This window comes from Tachysurus fulvidraco, chromosome 6 (genome assembly GCF_022655615.1).
Source record: "Tachysurus fulvidraco isolate hzauxx_2018 chromosome 6, HZAU_PFXX_2.0, whole genome shotgun sequence".
Lineage (NCBI taxonomy): Eukaryota > Metazoa > Chordata > Actinopteri > Siluriformes > Bagridae > Tachysurus > Tachysurus fulvidraco.
Genome location: NC_062523.1, coordinates 11,906,606 through 11,924,482, shown reverse-complemented (window position 1 = coordinate 11,924,482; position 17,877 = coordinate 11,906,606). Strand labels below are relative to the sequence as shown.

Here is a 17,877-nt window from a genome sequence, read left to right as displayed (position 1 = left end):
AGGCTTTCCAAAGTGTCATTAATATGGCGATTTATGAATATTACAGAATACAGAATGTGGGCAAAAAGCAAAAAGAGGTTTCACCTCTAATATCCTGTCTCCAGACTGCAGGCGGCCATCCTTAACAGCGGCTCCTCTAGGGAGGATGTTTTTGACAAGGATGGGTCCAGGTCCGTGCACTGACGTGTCTCTGGTTACCACGGTGAAGCCCAAACCCTCCGGACCTGCCCACACACCCAGACAGCAGAGAATACAGAGGAAGGCATTTCAACTGCTGAGGTGTATTTGATTTTTGACAGTTGTACACTAAATCAAGATCTGCACAGAAGTGGGTCTATTTTATTGACTCTGAAAACTGCGCAAGTGCACAATTATTCTGAAAGCCTGATGATCAATCATCCTTGACCGGTATTGATCATAAAGCCAGGGAAAGTGCAGATGGAAAGTGTAGTTATGACATAAAAATAAAGAAATAAAAACTGCTAACAATTTAACCCAACAGATTAAGTCAGGAAAAACGAAGAATAGATGATCTGACTGACTGCACCTAGTCTTAAACTATATGGGGGTGGGGGGTGGATGGATGGATGGATGGGGCAAGATAGATAGATAGATAGATAGATAGATAGATAGATAGATAGATAGATAGATAGATAGATAGATAGATAGATAGATAGATAGATAGATAGATAGATAGATAGATAGATAGATAGATAGATAGATAGATAGATAGATGGGGGGTGGATGGATAGATGGATGGATGGATTTATGGGAATAGAGATAGATAGAGATAGACAGAAATAGAGAGAGAGGGATGGATGGATAGGTAGAGATAGAGATATAGAGAAAGATGGATGGAGTGGATGGATAGAGATAGAGAGGGATGGATGGAGATAGAGGGGGTGGGTGGGTAGATGGATAAAGATAAAGATATAGAGAGATGGATGGATGGATGGATGGATGGAAATAGAGAGAGAGAGATGGATGGATGGGTGGATGGACAGAGGGGTAGAGATAGCCTGAGATAGATAGAGAGAGGGATGGATGGATGGGTAGAGATAGAGATAGATAGAGATAGGGATGGATGGATGGATGTATGGATGGAGAGAGAGAGAGAGAGAGAGAGAGAGAGAGAGAGAGAGAGATGGATGGAGAGACATTGAGACAGAGAGAGAGAGACAGAGAGAGAGATGGATGGAGAGACAGAGAGAGAGAGAGAGAGAGAGAGAGAGAGAGAGAGAGAGAGAATGCAGAGCTACAAAATGCTGCTTCAGTGCATTATCATTGCCGGACTACAGTTTAATTTCATGTTTGAATACATCTATCATAAAGACCTGGAGCGAAGGGGTGGGTGAGATTCCTGCTGCAGATTATGATCCATGACATGTTTAGTAGTAGAGATTTTGGACTTTTAGCAAACACAGGAAGCATATGGACTAATGTGCTCACTAAATCACCTCACAAAGGCAAAGGACAGATAATTAACTACAAAGATCACTTTATAAGCAATTACATATTTCGCTGGGTAACATTTCCATATTTTGCATTTTGCTGTTATTTACTTATTCTGCTGTTTAATGTTTAGCTCAGGGAATAGGATATGATGCTTGCTCAGTGAGCGTGATGGAACGGTGAAGAGGATGAATGCTGGTTTGGTCTGACAGCATAGCTGAGAAAAGAGGTATTAAAGGTGTGAGTGTGCCTGCAGTGCTGTGACCTCCGCTGCAGCACCTCTTATCAGGGTCTCTGTGCTGTCAGGATGACTGATAGGTAGATTAGTGAACAGCCTATCGCCTGCTGGGTGACATGAGCCACGTCTTTTACGGCAGATACAACCACGCAGACGTCCCAGCTAGAGACGGGGAAAGGAGCAGTGACGGACGGAGCAGGGGTGACGGAACAGACGATCTTTAACATGGCCTGGTAGGTTCTGGCAGGTAAAACAAAAACGGACGCAGCAGGCCAGCGAGTGGAGCATTGGAAGCGTTTCGCTGGTGTTTTATGTTGGTCATTTTGCACAATCCCTTTATAGTCAGCAGTTTTCTGTTGCTGCAATGAATTCAGATCATCAGTAATGGTTGGATCAATAAGAACTTAATAGACTTTGCAGGCTGAAATTATGGCTTCATCCATTCAACTACACGGTCGCAGAGACATGCTACAGAAGGAAATAGTGTGTGTGTGTGTGTGTGTGTGTGTGTGTGTGTGTGTGTGTGTGTGAGTGTGTGTGTGAGAGAGAGAGAGAGAGAGAGAGAGAGAGAGAGAGAGAGAGAGAGAGAGAGAGAGAGAGAGAGAGAGAGAGGTACAATCTTAATCAAAATAAACAAAAGCACACTTGCTGAGAGGTCTTTGGGATCAGGTAGGGTTCATACTTGCAACAATTTACTTATGTGAACTGAATCTACATTTTCTGTGATTAATTGGTCAATTCTGCCATCCGATTGGTCTCAAAGTGTAAATTAATTATCCATAAGCAGACGTCTGACAGTTTTGTATTAATACTGTCATTCTGATAGCGTTAGCATTTCTATGGCAACAACGCATTCACAGGGACTTGTCTGTTAACACGACACAATCTGTGTTATTTAGCAAAGGACAAAAATCTAATTATTGATATAAAGTTTTCTGTAAAAAACATTTATTTAACACTCAACTTCAAGGCAGAAAAATATTGACGAGGGGATGACGGCTGCTTTATAGCTGCTGTAAAGTAAGTGGCAACATGAACTAAGTTGCTTCACCAGATTATTGACCAATAACAGCCTGCATGCCTCGTCATGTTTTACTCCTTATGTAACACATTTGGATTTTTTGCCTACATCCAGGTAGAAAGCATGTTTGTCAAATCACTTCACTCGATGGCAAAATGATAGCACGTCTCTCTCAAGCGGTCACAGAAATGTTGTTTCAGTCCATAATGAAATGCTCTTGCTGTGTTCACATCTGTCTAAAGGCACCTCGCTGAGCAAGCTAGCCGAACCAGCACTAAATGCTGCATAGGCAAAAGTACACTAATAGTCTCGACACGTTGGAGCGTTGTATCGCTCCACATATACGTACCTTTCCTCAGATCAATTTTGAGCCTCTTGCCTCCCTTCTTGGTGGTGAACCCAGCCAGAGGTGAGACGGTGTGGCTCTTTTTGAGCAGCGGGCTGCTGCTCCTACCCCGTGGGTAAAGGCCGATGGGAAGAGGGGAGCCGAGAGAACGGCTCTCATTGTTCACACTGCTGCTCTCCTGAGGTCCGGCCTGTCTACAGGAGGACGACTCTGCAGGTCTTACCATGGGCTTCACCTTCAGTGGAGGAGGCTCTCTGGGTCGGGGGGTACGATCATGGCTGTCAGTGCTGAAGAGGTGGCCAATGAGACTCTTTTCAAAGAGCTCTTTATTGGCCATGGGGACAATCTCTAAACGTACAGCAGGCAAGCGCATGGCCTGCCGGAACACCTCCTGTGACCTGTGTAGAGAAAGAGAGGTGAAAAATGTCAGACTTTCTGGGAGAACGACTAAAGTTTCAAGAGACTCTGTAATTTCACAAAGCCTTAAAAAAGGGAAACGCAGTTTGCGATTATGTAACATAATGAATGATGATGCTGAATCTGAAGACAATTAATGAAATGTAATACTTCCATTTATTTTATTCGAGCTAAAGCTCATTCCAGAGACAGCGTAATTGGGGTTATGACTAACGAGCTCTACCCCTTACTAATGACAAAGCAATCCTTCTTTCTCGTTTGTGTTAACCAATTCAATTTCAGACTCATCCATCCATCCTAAATGTAATAATAAAATTACTGTAGCCTTCTGTCTGACTGATCTGCACCATGGGACACATATGGAATATGAAGCTTAAGTATAAATAATTCATATAATAAATGTAAGAGCAAGAACGCTGTGGCAACTGAGTGGCATCTCATCATATACAGACTTTAAAGTTAGTTCAATTACTTTAAAGAGCCTGCAGACATTTTTTCTTTAAAGACAATGGAACACATTTTTCTTCCACTTCTATACATTTCTTTCATGAATATTTACATTTTCACAGCAAAAAGTAAGAACGGATTTCTTTTTTTTTTTTTTTTTAATCTACCAGGAATGAATTGTTTTGTGGAAATAAAGAAAGGAGTCCCAGGTATTCAGTAACGTCTAAAGGTCTCGTATAGTTGACCCTGTCTTTACAGCCATGTTAGAGGTGTTGCTGCTTGTTAGGCAGAAACACAACGAATGGAGCATGCTGACTCGGCAAGTTCCTGTTAGATGACGATCGAGTGTGTGGGACAGAAAGGTAAAACATTACACTGATTTTATTTATTGAGAAGTGTCACCCTGTTCTTCTGATGATGCTCAATACTGATGAGGAACAGGCAATGAAAGTCTGAAAGAAAACTACTGTCAGCATCATCTTTTAGCTGATGAGGCTGTTGAAAAGAGCGAGATTTCTGGAGATACACACTATAAAAGGTTTGGCTTAGAGCACCTTCCATTTATCTCATTTACACCACTGAGTGTTAAAGGCCTTGTTCAAGGGCCCTGAGTGGATCTGAACTCGAGCACATACTTTGCACTATATCTCCAATTTTTTTATGCAGAACACACTTCTCTCCATCCAATCGTTCCTCTACGTGTTTCTCTTATATAGCTCTCTTTTCCCCTTTGCTCTTGACGGTCACATGATGACCCTTGTGCTCATTTTTTAAAAAGAATGTGGAATTCCGGGATCGCTCATGAAGAATGCACACTGCTACATCCACAAAACATCAGATCACAAGAGATCAGTGAACAATATAAGCAGTACAGCGGTGTCAAGTAACGTCCCCTTGGAAATAAGCAGACTCGAGCCTGGACCAAAAACAAAGCCTTTGCTGTGTAAGAGCACCAGAAATTCCTTTCAGTTGTCTCAAATCTGTGCCTTAAACTGTTTATTTTGTTTGATGCAATAAATAATCACACACACACACACACACACACACACACACACACACACACACACACACACACACACACACACACACACACACACACACCTCATCAACCACAAAACTGTGGACAGGATAAAGAAAAGGCAAAGAGATAAGCCATTGTTGTAAAAACAAGCACGATATATATTAATGTTGGTGCGTGTGTGTGTGTGTGTGTGTGTGTACACCCAGTGGGAGCACAGAGGAGCTTTCAAGGTCCATGGCTGCTGGAAGAAACAGATGTTTCTGCTCGAGCCATGTTTCCACTGTTTTTGAAATCTGTCCAGTGTTGTGATGAGCTCAAATGGGCCGAATCCTCACAACAATGGATTGAGAGAGGACTGTCAATTTTTTTACAGCCATGATAAGACACAGATAAAAGCGAGGGAACGAGAAGGAGAGAGAGTAAAGAGAGGATAGGGACTTGGAGAATCTTGCCAGCAGCATTAGCACGGCTTGTGGTGCTGTAGAGTCGTGTACTTACTGCGAGAAGGACTTGTCTGTCAGCTCAGTGTCGTTGATCTTGATGATGCAGTCATCATCCTGGAAGATGCCTTCTCTTTTGGAGCGGCTGTTCTCCTCCACGCTCCGAATGTGCAGACCCAGAGCCCTGTAACACACACCACCACATCACACACAAGTAACTGCTGAACCATGAAAAGCAGAGTACAGATACTCCACTGTCTCTAATGGGGGGACGGACAAAACATGTCTTTCTACATCTTGAAGAAAACGCGCTAAACAAACATGATGCGGTTTGTAAGTTTGCAAGTGTCATTCTAAATAAACGTAAACTAAATATCATGACCCTATTCTGCCCTTTGCACGCACGTTTCCAACAAAAGAGGGCATCTCTTTACAGTGGCAGATGGAGAAGAAAACAGTGATAATAGCTCCCTGTGTCGGGAGATGAAATGAAATTGTTTCCAACAAACAACACCGTGATGCCACTAGAGAGGCGATAACTCCACAGGGAATGTGGATTCATGTGTGTATACTGGGAAAGAAACAAGGCATGTGATAAGAGTGTGATAAATAAAAGAGAGAAAGCAATAAACAGGAAACATTAAGGACGTTAAATTGCCTTTCCTTTTAATTACTTTTTAATTTAATATTGGAAAATGTTCAAATATTAATTGTTTTGGCTGTCACACACCATTAACAAAAGTGCTACGCTGCTTTCCCACCCAGTAAACTACAGAAGGTGAAAGCTGTGCCACTTGGTTGATTTTTTATTTTTTTTAAAAGAGAACGGAAGAATAAAAATAAATTAGAGGGTGCAATTTCATAGTTTTTAACTTAATTGTCTATAATGGGAGCGTTCTGACGATAATTCGACTCCGGATACATTACTACACATCTTATGCGCTCGTTCTGCTACGCTATGGTTTCTATAGTAACGGTACACACGGTACGGCGGACGCTCAACATACACAGTTTAAACAAGCACGTGCAGATGTGATGAGGGGGAAGTCGTGGCCTAATAGTTAGAGAGTTTGGCTCCTAATCCTAAGGTTGTGGGTTCGAGTCTCGGGCCTGCAATACCATGACTGAGGTGCCCTTGAGCAATTTCTTCCATAAGTTACAGATAGTGAAACATGTCACCTGGATCATCTTGAATAAATAATAAACTTTTCATTTCTTAATGAAATGTAAATCCAAACATCTCCCAGGTTTCCAGTGATGACAGTTAAAGCCACTGCACCATGCTTTCTATACAAGGAGCTTGGATTAACACTACATCTGTGTCTAATCTGCCGTTCGGTTAACCAGCCTTCGTCGCTTACATTTGTCTTCGCACAGGAGTTATGATTTCACTCCTCAACATGCAGCAAACCGCTAAATGACTTGTTGTTCTCTTTGCTCTATACGTAACACGTGGATGAAGGTGAAGTAGCAGAAACAGCTGTACACTTGCTCATTCAGGCAGTTATCCGGTCATCCGCTGTACAGCAGAAACACCACACAATAGCATGCAGATACACGACAAGAGCTTCAGTTAATATTCCCATTAAACATCAGAATGGAGGGAAGGGATTTATGTGACATGACGTTCACTGTGTGCCAGATGGGCTGGTTAGAGTATTCAAGGAACTGCAGTTCTCCTGAGATTTTCACACACAAACGCATTGTCGTGTGTCGCCAGAATGGTGAAGACAAAAATAATAATAATACACAACTAATGTACGTCAGGTCGGAACGCGGAGATAAAAAATGGCAAGACAGGAAGTCTTCAGTCACTCAAATCACCACTCTTTCCAACCATGATGAGAAGATAAGCATCAAATCAAACCTTGAGGCATATGGGCTATAGGAGCAACATGCTTCACGTTGTGTGTGTTTCTGAGATGCTTTACACTGCTGTGATATTTTAGTATATTAATTCAAATAGCTCAAATACAGAATTCATTCCAAACATCCCAGTCTGCCATATTTAAGTGCGCTGCCCTCCACACTGAAAAGTCTCCTGCCACGTACTGTATGCTATATATAGAAACGGTCTGCTGAATAAAACATTAAACGTAAAACACACTTACTCAGGAGAGCCTTCCTTGTTTACCATTATTAGTGTGTCAAACTTTGCAAAGTCAAATTTCTACACAAAGAGCAGAGACCCTGCCGTTCAAATAGTTTGCACAAAGATAGATGGTCTGAGTCGTGTCTCTTAAAGCAGCTGCCTGGGGCCATCAGTGTGGTGTCAGATTGGGAAAAACTTCTAACACACTTAGGGGAAAACATTCTGACTTTTCTGTTTCGGGTAACACTTTGCCTTTCTAAAGGTCTGCGAGAGTGGCACACAGCGGGAGTCCAAAAAAACACAGCAGAATAGACATGTCTGAGACTGCGGTTAGCTTAAACACACGTATCCTGCACATATCTTACAGAGAATGTGGAGAGAAATTTAACCCCATCCGTTTACTCTTCCCAGAGTGAGAATGGCGAAAAAATAGACTCTTTGCAAACAGCAAACAGACCCTCGGGGGAAAGACACCAATCAAAAGTAGGGACTGATCTCTGCACTCATTAGGAAAGGATAACAAAGTCCTGTCCATGAACAAATCACACTCAGGCAAACAAAAAAAAAAGGCCAAGAGGTGATAACAGTCTCTTTAGATAGAAAAACAATAACAGAGCATTTCAGAGTTCAGGCTGGTCTGGAATACATTAACACTATGCTGGTGTGGAGGCTCAGTTTGTGTCCAGCTCCAAACTAAAGCTTACCGATCTCGTCACCCTTATTAGATCTGCGCGACGCATCCCCAGGACACATGGCATTAAGAAACAGATTCATTTACATTAGTGCTCTGTTCGATATTTGGTGATATTATTGACATCTTTTCTTGAGCTAGGAGTGAACTTTGACCCGAGGGGATACGTTGGTGGGCATGACTAAAGGAAACATATGGGCCCTCTGGGCTAGAGGGAAGAAAAGAAATCCAGAAGGACTGAAAGATGGAGAGACATAAAGTGAGGAAGAGAGAGAAAGAATGCTGCAGGGACAAATATGTCTTTATAAAAAGCCCTGATTTCCCCCCCATGTGACTGGCTGTGATGAATCAATTTCAGTGTGTGAATCCTCTCTGAGAGCAGAGGAAGAGACCATCCTGCATGCCTGTTAGACAAACACCATCACTGTGTCACACACACATTCTGTGATTTATTATGAGCATCATTACACACCCGAGCGCTTTTAAAGTTACGCTTGCCGTAAAAACAGGAATTCTGCGAGGCTAAAGTGAAGTTTTATGGCTGGTTTCGAAGACGACAGTGGAATCGAGTGACTCCTGTCTTCAGACACAATATAAACTAGATAAACATAAAACTTAACACACACAACTGCCTCCAGTCCCCCTCCAGCTGCCCCTTTCCTCCAGCTTCTACAAAGCCTTTAACAAAATCATCCTGGTGCTGGCTTTGCAGACTCACCATTTACCACAATCTATCCTGGGGGATTCTGGGAAAGCCGAGTCACGTAAACAAACCAAGCTTGGTCTCACTCATCGTTTCCTTTACCATCTTTCTGCCATTTACATCTTTCACATCGATTTATCATTTCGGACCTCTAACTAGGAAAAAAACGAAAGAAAACACCGTCTCAGCTGGAAATTCCTACTCGGAAACGTGGGCTGGTCTCCTCAACTCTGAGTTGGGAAAGTGGCATCAGATCAACACGATAACACCTTTAAAGGAGTTCACTATATACAAAGTATTAAAGATTAACCTACGTATAGACTTATGGGCTCTATAACTCATCTCGAGTCCGCAATGTACATTGTTTATATACATAAATCCTCACATATAGCCGGCTAGCTTAATGAAAACAAAACGAAACCAAAAATCTCAGAGCGTCCGTGTTTTGTCCCGCTACTTTGCAGCTCGTACGCACAAGCTCCAGCTTCCTGCTTCTGCGGTAGGTCAAAAGAAGTAAGCGTTTTGCAGTGAGAAATTACTACTGTACATCATTGGAGACATGTAGAAATGGAATACATGAAGGGAATAAAAATAAAGGAAACTGGAGAGAGAGAGAGAGAGAGAGAGAGAGAGAGAGAGAGAGAGAGAGAGAGAGAGAGAGACTAACCTTCCACTGAGAGAGGAGCAGTAAGGCACCACGTGTATCCCAAGAGGCCCGTGTTCTCCTGAAATCTCCACAGTCTTTGTTAGGCTGAAGAGACAGACAAACACACAATGGCATTACATTTAAACACATCTGCACCAATGTGCAAACCAAATCAAAGCTGTATACAGACTGTGTTTCTTCGCTGCTCTCTCTGGTGTAAACACACACTCCTTTATACTCCCTGCTCCAACACTTCACGTTCACATTTCATTTCTCGCTCTGCCCTTGCTGCCTTTCCTCGTGTCAGTGGTTGCAGTGCTTGGCATGGCCCGTGATTACGCAGTAGGAGAGGAAAAATACAGGGCTTAATGTAGATAAACGTGAACAGAACAGCTTGGAGCAGTAACAGCACTGACCTTGAAACCATACTCGCACTTTTTCTCAAGCAGAACGACTCGGAGACGACACACAGACACACTCCCATTAGGGTGGAGACGGACACTCGGGGCGTCCTGTAGACACCGTGTAAACGCTCGGGCTCTATCCGCATGTATACAGATATTGTTGAGAATGTTATTTTGCTCTGTGTGTTTTAGCCTCCTGGTCTCACAAAAACAATTTAGGTTACAACAAACTTTCAACACTTTGTAAAGTGGAGTAAAATATGTTTTAAAAAAAAAGGATATCTCAGCATATGCCCAGTGGTTTTGCCCATGTTAGGACTTTGCTAGAACTCTAATGATCATGTTTACTCACTTGGTTGTTACTAACGTTCTTAATTAACTTCACTTGAGTGGATGAGACCAGTACATGATATTTTGTGTAGCTCCTGAAGCCACCTGCTGCTCCTGAAGTGAAACCATATTGTGAACAGCGATGTTAAATGAGACCCAAACACTTTAAGCAGAGGTTTATATCATTCTCAGTCCACACATTTGAATCCTAATGTAGGTAATTTCCTTTTAGATGACTTTAACACCCACACTCTTACCCTTATGCTGGAGACCTTAATGGCTAATGGGGCAGTGGATGCTTAAGTAGTTAGGTTGCTCAGAGGATCAGGGTTTAAGCCCAAGTACTGCCAAGCTACGACCATTGGGCCCTTGAGCAAGGCCCTTAACCCTCCCTGCTCCAGGAGAGCTGCATCATGGCTGACCTTGCACTCGGACCCCAACCTCCAAAGTTGGGATACATGAAGAAAGCTTTTCACTTTGCAGTAATATATATATATGGCCACGTTCACACTGCAGGTAAAAGTGGCCCAAATCTGATTTTTTTTGGGGTCAAGTGACCAGGTCAGACTTCTTCAGGAGTAGTGTGAACACTCAAATCTGGCCCAGATCTGATTTTTTCAAATCAGATTCAGACCACTTCCATATATGGTCCTGAATCAGACCCAAATCTGATTTTTTTCCAATGTGGCAGCAGTGTGAACATCTAATGCGGATTTGTTGCGACTTTTACGTCAATCTACATCGACATCCGTCACAATTATGCTCCGGCGAGTAACAAACGTGACTACGCCTACAAAATGGAGAGCAGTGATGGAGCAAGTCAGTGGAGGGAGAGTGAGGTGTTAGACCTAATTAGTATATGGGGAGATACTTCAATTCAGGCAAAACTATTAATGTTACGGCTGCCATTACACAAACATTTTGAAAGAAAAGTGAAAATGCTTACTTCCTCCATAACCTCGCCAACTTTTTAACGCAACGGCGTGCTACGTGTGGCGTCATTGTTATTGTACGTTTGCGCATGCGGGTCAGGTTGAAACAGCAAACAGTTCACTGGTATCTGATATAGGCCACATTTTAAATGTAATGTGAACAGCCATCAAATAAAAAAAAAAAATCAAATCTGAGCAAAATATTGAGCATTAAGACAAATGTATGCCATACCATCACTGGGCAGACAACTGAAGGGAAATCCTACATGTAATCCACTACAAATACCTGAATCCTTAACTATTACGCTTTAGCATACCTTTTTTGCTTTGGTGTACTATACTAGTAAAGTTAGTAAATGAAGCCACTTTCCTATTAATAAAATCGTATTCACTATGTCACAGGATTAAAAAAAAAAACACTTATCTAACCATATAATCAGAAAAGGAATTCCAGGAGGTCTTATTCACTTCAAATTGCTGTCTTTAAGTGCAGGATATCTAAAGATTGCTTGGATCAGCTTTTTGTTCCTGAGGCTGTTTCCTCCAACATCGCGAAACGGACGTCCAGCACAAGCAATCATTTGCCTGGCATGTGTTGTTAATGAGTTTATCAGGCTGACCACACACACACCCTCGAAAGTCATTAATCCTGCTCTGACCTTCCTCCTCCTCCCTGCTCTCATCCTTTTGGCAATCAGCACGGCCCCTCTAATTACATACATTCTATATTTTGAGAGTGTGTGAAACGTTCAGTGTGTGTGTATGTAATTGTGTCAGGTAGTGTGTGTGTGTGTGGGGGGGGGGGACTGGGAAAAAGACAAATAAAGGGAACGTGTGATCATTGGCTTCGTGTAGGTGCCATCTTGAGCACAAATGATTTTTAGTGTGACTCACAACCTGCAACTAGTCACTTTAAAATCTGCATTAAAACAACGGTGTGAAGTTGGTTTCCATAGCAACAACCGATAACCAGAGTAAACAAAGATTTAGCCAGACACGACATCCAGGAACAATAGAGCACACAAGATTAATTTCCAAATGTCAGGTTGGATTAATTTGATCAGACTGAAGGCACACTGCATCATACGTCATCTGTAGTTCAGGATTCAGGGTTTTAGCGCTACGTATGAAAATGGTTCAGCTACACTGACAGTACATCAAGTTAATACAACTCTATGTCAGTCGGACACTCAGTCATTAGAAGTAGAAGTCAGTCAGGAAATAAATAAATAACCCTCTAAGTCAGTAAGCGTGTAAGTAAATAGGTACGGATGTCAGATGGAACGTAAGATGCTACACATTCTCACGTTAAATCGGCAAATAAGTCAATAAGACGATCATTATCTGTGTATAGAAAGTCTGTGTGTATGTGCTTATGTATGTCCAGAAATGCGTGTAAGAGTCAGTAAATAATTCAGTAAGTTCTTTAAAAAGAAGCCAGTCAGCCAATCAGAAGGCAGGAACTAATTCATCAAGTCTGTATACAGGTTAGAATGTCAGGAAGTCTTCATTAAGAAAGTCGGTATAGAAGTCAGTAGTGGAGTCACGTCAGTTAGTCAGTAAATAAACAAAACCAAACAAAAACAAACCAACATAAAATAAACAAACATGTCTTGCAGAATATACAAAAGAGAAACCTACTACATCACTAAAAACATCAAGTAAGTGTGATTCACTTATGCAGCATAAAGTTTCATCAACTCACCAAAAACTTCACATTAATCAAATATACACACAGGAAAGAGAAGCTGCTTAAGGAGGAGCAAAATTAATTACAGAGGCTTAATGAAAAACACATGCAATAAATAAGGAGGGAAAAATAGAGCATGCACGCACATACACACACACACACACACTCGTTCTCCCCAATCGTCTCCTCGTTCTCTCATCCATTCCACATATCCTAATTGTCCCTCTTTCTGACGTTCTCTCTCCACTTACACTGTCGATGTTAATGGACGAACAAATGAGCTACAGGGCAGAGCTGCCACAATGATTTAGAAATTGGGTACAGTGAATAAAAGGTTGACGGTGTGAGAAGGAGGGTGGGGGCACAGAGCGTGACAGAGGGATGGGTACTGTGGCACAGGTGTCCCCTTTATTTACCTGCACTTTCCGGCACAAAACGTGGAATTAAACGCAAAAAAAAAAAAAAGCGTGAATAAAGGACACACTGAAATGAAAGGGAGCACATTACACACGCTCTTGTCATCGCCTTCAAAGTGGCGAGTCCTCTCAGATTTGCTCATGAGAGACAAATAAAGACAACAAAGCATGAAGGATGTGTTATTTGAGTTAACAGGATGAATATGCCGGCTCTTCGGGAGAAATAGAGTAGAATTAGCTGCCACTTCTGCTCTGAATAGAAAGCTATTTGAATACAGTTGTTATGCCTGCTTTTATGTACAAGGACTAAGAGCGACAGTGAGAAAGGAAGGACACGTGGAGAGAAACGATGCATATGCGTGCATGTGGAAGTAAGCAAGCCTATATATGTAACCCTGACTGCTCCGCTTCACAGAGCCAAGCCTTAGCAGCCTGAGATTACTTCATTAATATAAGCAATACTTCGACTCCGTGCTCAAATGGCTTGTGTGTGGATGTGGATTTCTTTTAATATCCATGATCTGATGACGATATTTTAAGAATCAAGCACAAAGGTGTTAAAGAAACCAGATTTTTTTTTGTAGGTGTGATGCTAGAAGTAAACACTGCGTCTCTTAGCCATTTTGCAATGAGAAAAACATCATATGCTGCACTAGAAACATCAGCATAGGTTTAGAACACCAGCTACATCGCTGTCCTCTCGTCAGGAATTAATATCGATTTAATGAATATAAACTCATTCGCTTCTCTTAATCTATATTAAAGCACTTAGCTTGCTATGAGCTCATTACTACATTGTGATGTTATGTTAGCTACTGCTTTTTTAGTCTGGTTAATTAGGTTTATAAGAGAGTAAACTATATACCTGAGCAGCACTTTGGAGCTTTTACTGCCCCAGTGTGATATAAATGTCTCTCCGTACCTGCCTAAATATGGCATCTAATAAACTCCACCTGTTACTACTAACACATAATGTTTTTTTTCGTAGCCGTCTGTGCTTTCACGTTCGTAGACTAGTCTGTGCTTTCACGTAGTCTAAGAACGCTCGAAATGACGAGTTGAGATGACGTAATTACGTCAGGTGTGTCAAGTCGCTTTAGTCAGAGCTAGATGGAGGTGTAGCTTCTGTAAAAAGATAAAAAGAACACTACTAGCCAATGTAAACTTTACTGTTCCATTATGATGACACTGCTTGTCTTTTAGTGCTAATCATTTCTCTTTCCTACACATGCCTTTATGTTAACCAGTTTGCTTGGATAACTTGCTGCATTTAATAAACACGTCCTGAGATGAGTAAACGTTCAATTTTATCACAGTAACAATAATCAAACCAACAACAAACGCTGCATCCGCTGCTGACTTTGTGCTGGTGTTTGCATGTGGGTATTACAGGGCATGACACAGATTATGTACTGAAACACAGTATATAGTGACAAGGAATCCATTTATGACTGAAATGGATGCAGATGTTCAGTGGAACAAGGGTAGTTGTGATGAAGTGAGGAGTTCAAGCTGCAAAATTAAGAGTAGCTAAAATTAGCTAGGTTCGTGTAGCGGAGTTTCTTTTCCCAAGAACGATACGAAGTCACTTTTTGTTGATCGAAATACAGAGTGAACTGTCCTTGCTGATGTTTGTTCTGTCTTTGGCTGTATATAATTAAACCCTCTTCAATAATTAACCGCATTAGCATACTAAACCCTCTAATTAAGTAACATTCGAATCCTATTTTTAAAGAAGTAGGCCAACCCTAATGCGCACACATACATAATGCACTAATGCGCTCCAGGGTCCCTGCAGCAATCGAACACATTTACTACTCAGGAAATAACGAGAAAGTACAAAAAGCTCAGCTGGAGAAGGAAAAAATAAGAGAAAGACTTTCAAGTTGAGTTTGTTGTGTGTGTATATTAGCATGATGTCACAATACGGACTGAGAAATGCTGATTCCAAAGCACATGTTTACAGAGAGAGAGAGAGAAAGAGAGAGAGAGAGAGAGAGAGAGAGAGAGAGAGAGACAGACGGATAGAGAGACGGATAGAGAGAGAGAGAGAGAGAGACGGAGAGAGAGAGAGAGAGAGAGAGAGACACACACAAAAAGGGTGAGAGAAAGAGGGTGAGAGAGAGAGGGAGAGAGACAGAGAGAGAGAGAGACAGAGAGAGACAGAGAGGGAGAGAGAGAGAGACAGAGAGAGGGAGAGAGAGAGGATATACCAGGACGATGATGAGAGACAGATGGAGAGAGAGAGAGATAGAAGTTGAAAGCGCAGATAGGTGAGAGAGGACAGAGAGATGAGAGATATAGACAGACGTAGATATATAGAGACAAGAGATAGAGAGATAATAGATAGATATATGAGATAGAGATAGAGATGGATATATATAATTAGATAGCACATAGAGAGAGATATATAGATATAAATATATAGAAAGAGATATATTTAGATATATATATAACTATATACTAACATATATATATATATATAGATATATATATATATATATATATCATATATACATACTACTTAATATATATATATATATCTATTTATATATACATACATATATATATAATATATGATATATATATATATATATATATATACATACGCTCTATATATATCATATATATATATAGACAAATATTATTTATATATATATAATACTATATAATATATATATATATATATATATATATAGATATATATATAATATATATATATACATATATATATATATATATATATATGATATATATACATATATATACATACTTATATACTATATATATATAACATATATATTTATAATATATATATATATATATATATAACAATATATAATTGATATATATATATATCTATATCATCTGATTATAATATAGATATATATTTCTTATCTAGCCTTATCTCACTCTATCTCTCTTCTCTCTGACTTCATCTTATAGTATCTCGCTCTATAGCTCTCTCTTAATTATCTCTCTCTATCTATATCTCGAACATCATGATCTATCTCTAAAAATATATAAATTTATATAGAACTAGATACACAGCTAGATATATAATATAGAGAGCTAGCGAGTTATCAATTAGATATAGCCTCGATCTAGAGAGATATAGATATATAGACGATCGACGAGTTGACGAGAGAGAGAGCGCGAGCGAGAGCGCGAGCGAGAGAGAGAGAGATAGAGAGCGAGCGAGCGAGTGAGCGAGAGAGAGAGCGCGAGCGAGAGAGAGAGAGATAGAGAGCGAGCGAGCGAGTGAGCGAGAGAGAGCGTTACTTCTTCCAATTTGATTTGTCAAACATCTTATAACATATGGCCATAGATTTTAGCCTTTAGCCTTTCAAAAGGAAAAAAGAAATGACAGTTTTCCTCTATATATTACTGACATAGACCAGGGACACAGAGTGGAAAATGTTATTGAGTGAAATTTCCCTTGGAATCCAGTCACATCTGTTTGGAATATCAACAGTACAACAATTTGTGTATAGTTTGGTAACAGGAAGATTTCTTCTGAAATTCACTCAGTCTCGGATTTATTTATTATCGATACACACTGGATTAAAGAAAGCCCAGTAAGGAGTAAGTCCTGCTGCTGCTTCAGTCCGGAGTGTGCCGATTCCCCATGGACTTTACTGAGGATGTGAAGGGGTGCCTGCCCTGAGTTGTGCTGTCACACACTGCCAGAAACACACAGACAATTCCGCTGTCCATCAGCGCAGCCTGATCGATCGGCCTGAACAAAGACACTGTCACAATGCTACTTTAATCCACTGTAATGCGGGGCCCAGATTAGGAGCCGACCTTTTCGTAGCTTCTATTACTTTCACTCTAGAACAGGTCAGGATTAATTGATTCTGAGAGAGAGCTTTCCTAGCTCTGTAACAATGTCTCGTGTAGCTGAGGAAAAAAAGGCAAATCTTCCGTATCACTGTTAATCTGAAACAAAATGAAAGCGGCGCAGACGGCGCGTCTGAAACGTATCCCTCGAATTGGATCAAACCTCAGCAGACGAGGGAGCTTTCAGAGCCGGAGGCAGGAAGAGCTCGAAGAGGTTAGGGCTTAACTGCCTGATAAAGAGGATGCTTATCTGTGTGTGTGTGTGTGTGTGTGTGTGTGCGTGTGCGTGTGTGTGTGTGGGGGACAGAGAGGGTGTTAAAAGGGGATGAAAAACGAGTGGCAATGTGAAAGAGGCTTCAGGGCTTTGACAGCAGTCTGTCAGTGGTACAATAGAGCAGCAGATGATAAGAGAGAGAAAAATGAGAGAGACAGAGAGAGAGAGACAGAGAGAGACAGAGAGAGAGACAGAGAGAGAGACAGAGAGAGAGACTGGACAAGGAAAGGACTGACAGACTGAAAAGATATTCATGGACTACATAAACAATACTGCATTACTGTCTCACACACACACACACACACACACACACCTGTCTCTTGATCCTTATGAGGACCTTACACTGATCATTATTAACACAGCCTTAAAATGACCTGAGCATCTCAAAGTAAACCTTTAGCTGTCTTCCTACCCATACCTGTACATCCTATTCCTACTCATGTTGGTACCAAGATATTAAAACCTCAGCTGTTC

The 17,877-nt window shown here is 41.1% G+C and overlaps 1 protein-coding gene across 7 annotated transcripts in view; it reads right to left on the bottom strand.

The window, feature by feature from the left end:
• Positions 1-17,877, bottom strand: part of pard3bb (par-3 family cell polarity regulator beta b) — a 251,581-nt gene that overhangs the window by 140,119 nt on the left and 93,585 nt on the right. For all 7 annotated transcript variants that reach the window (XM_047815106.1, XM_047815108.1, XM_047815109.1 and 4 more), the window contains exons 7-10: positions 9,536-9,619; positions 5,441-5,566; positions 3,061-3,455; positions 85-224 (exon numbers count right to left, since the gene is read on the bottom strand). In XM_047815106.1, coding sequence (XP_047671062.1) covers positions 85-224; positions 3,061-3,455; positions 5,441-5,566; positions 9,536-9,619 — 745 coding nt within the window. The remainder of the gene's footprint in view (positions 1-84; positions 225-3,060; positions 3,456-5,440; positions 5,567-9,535; positions 9,620-17,877) is intronic.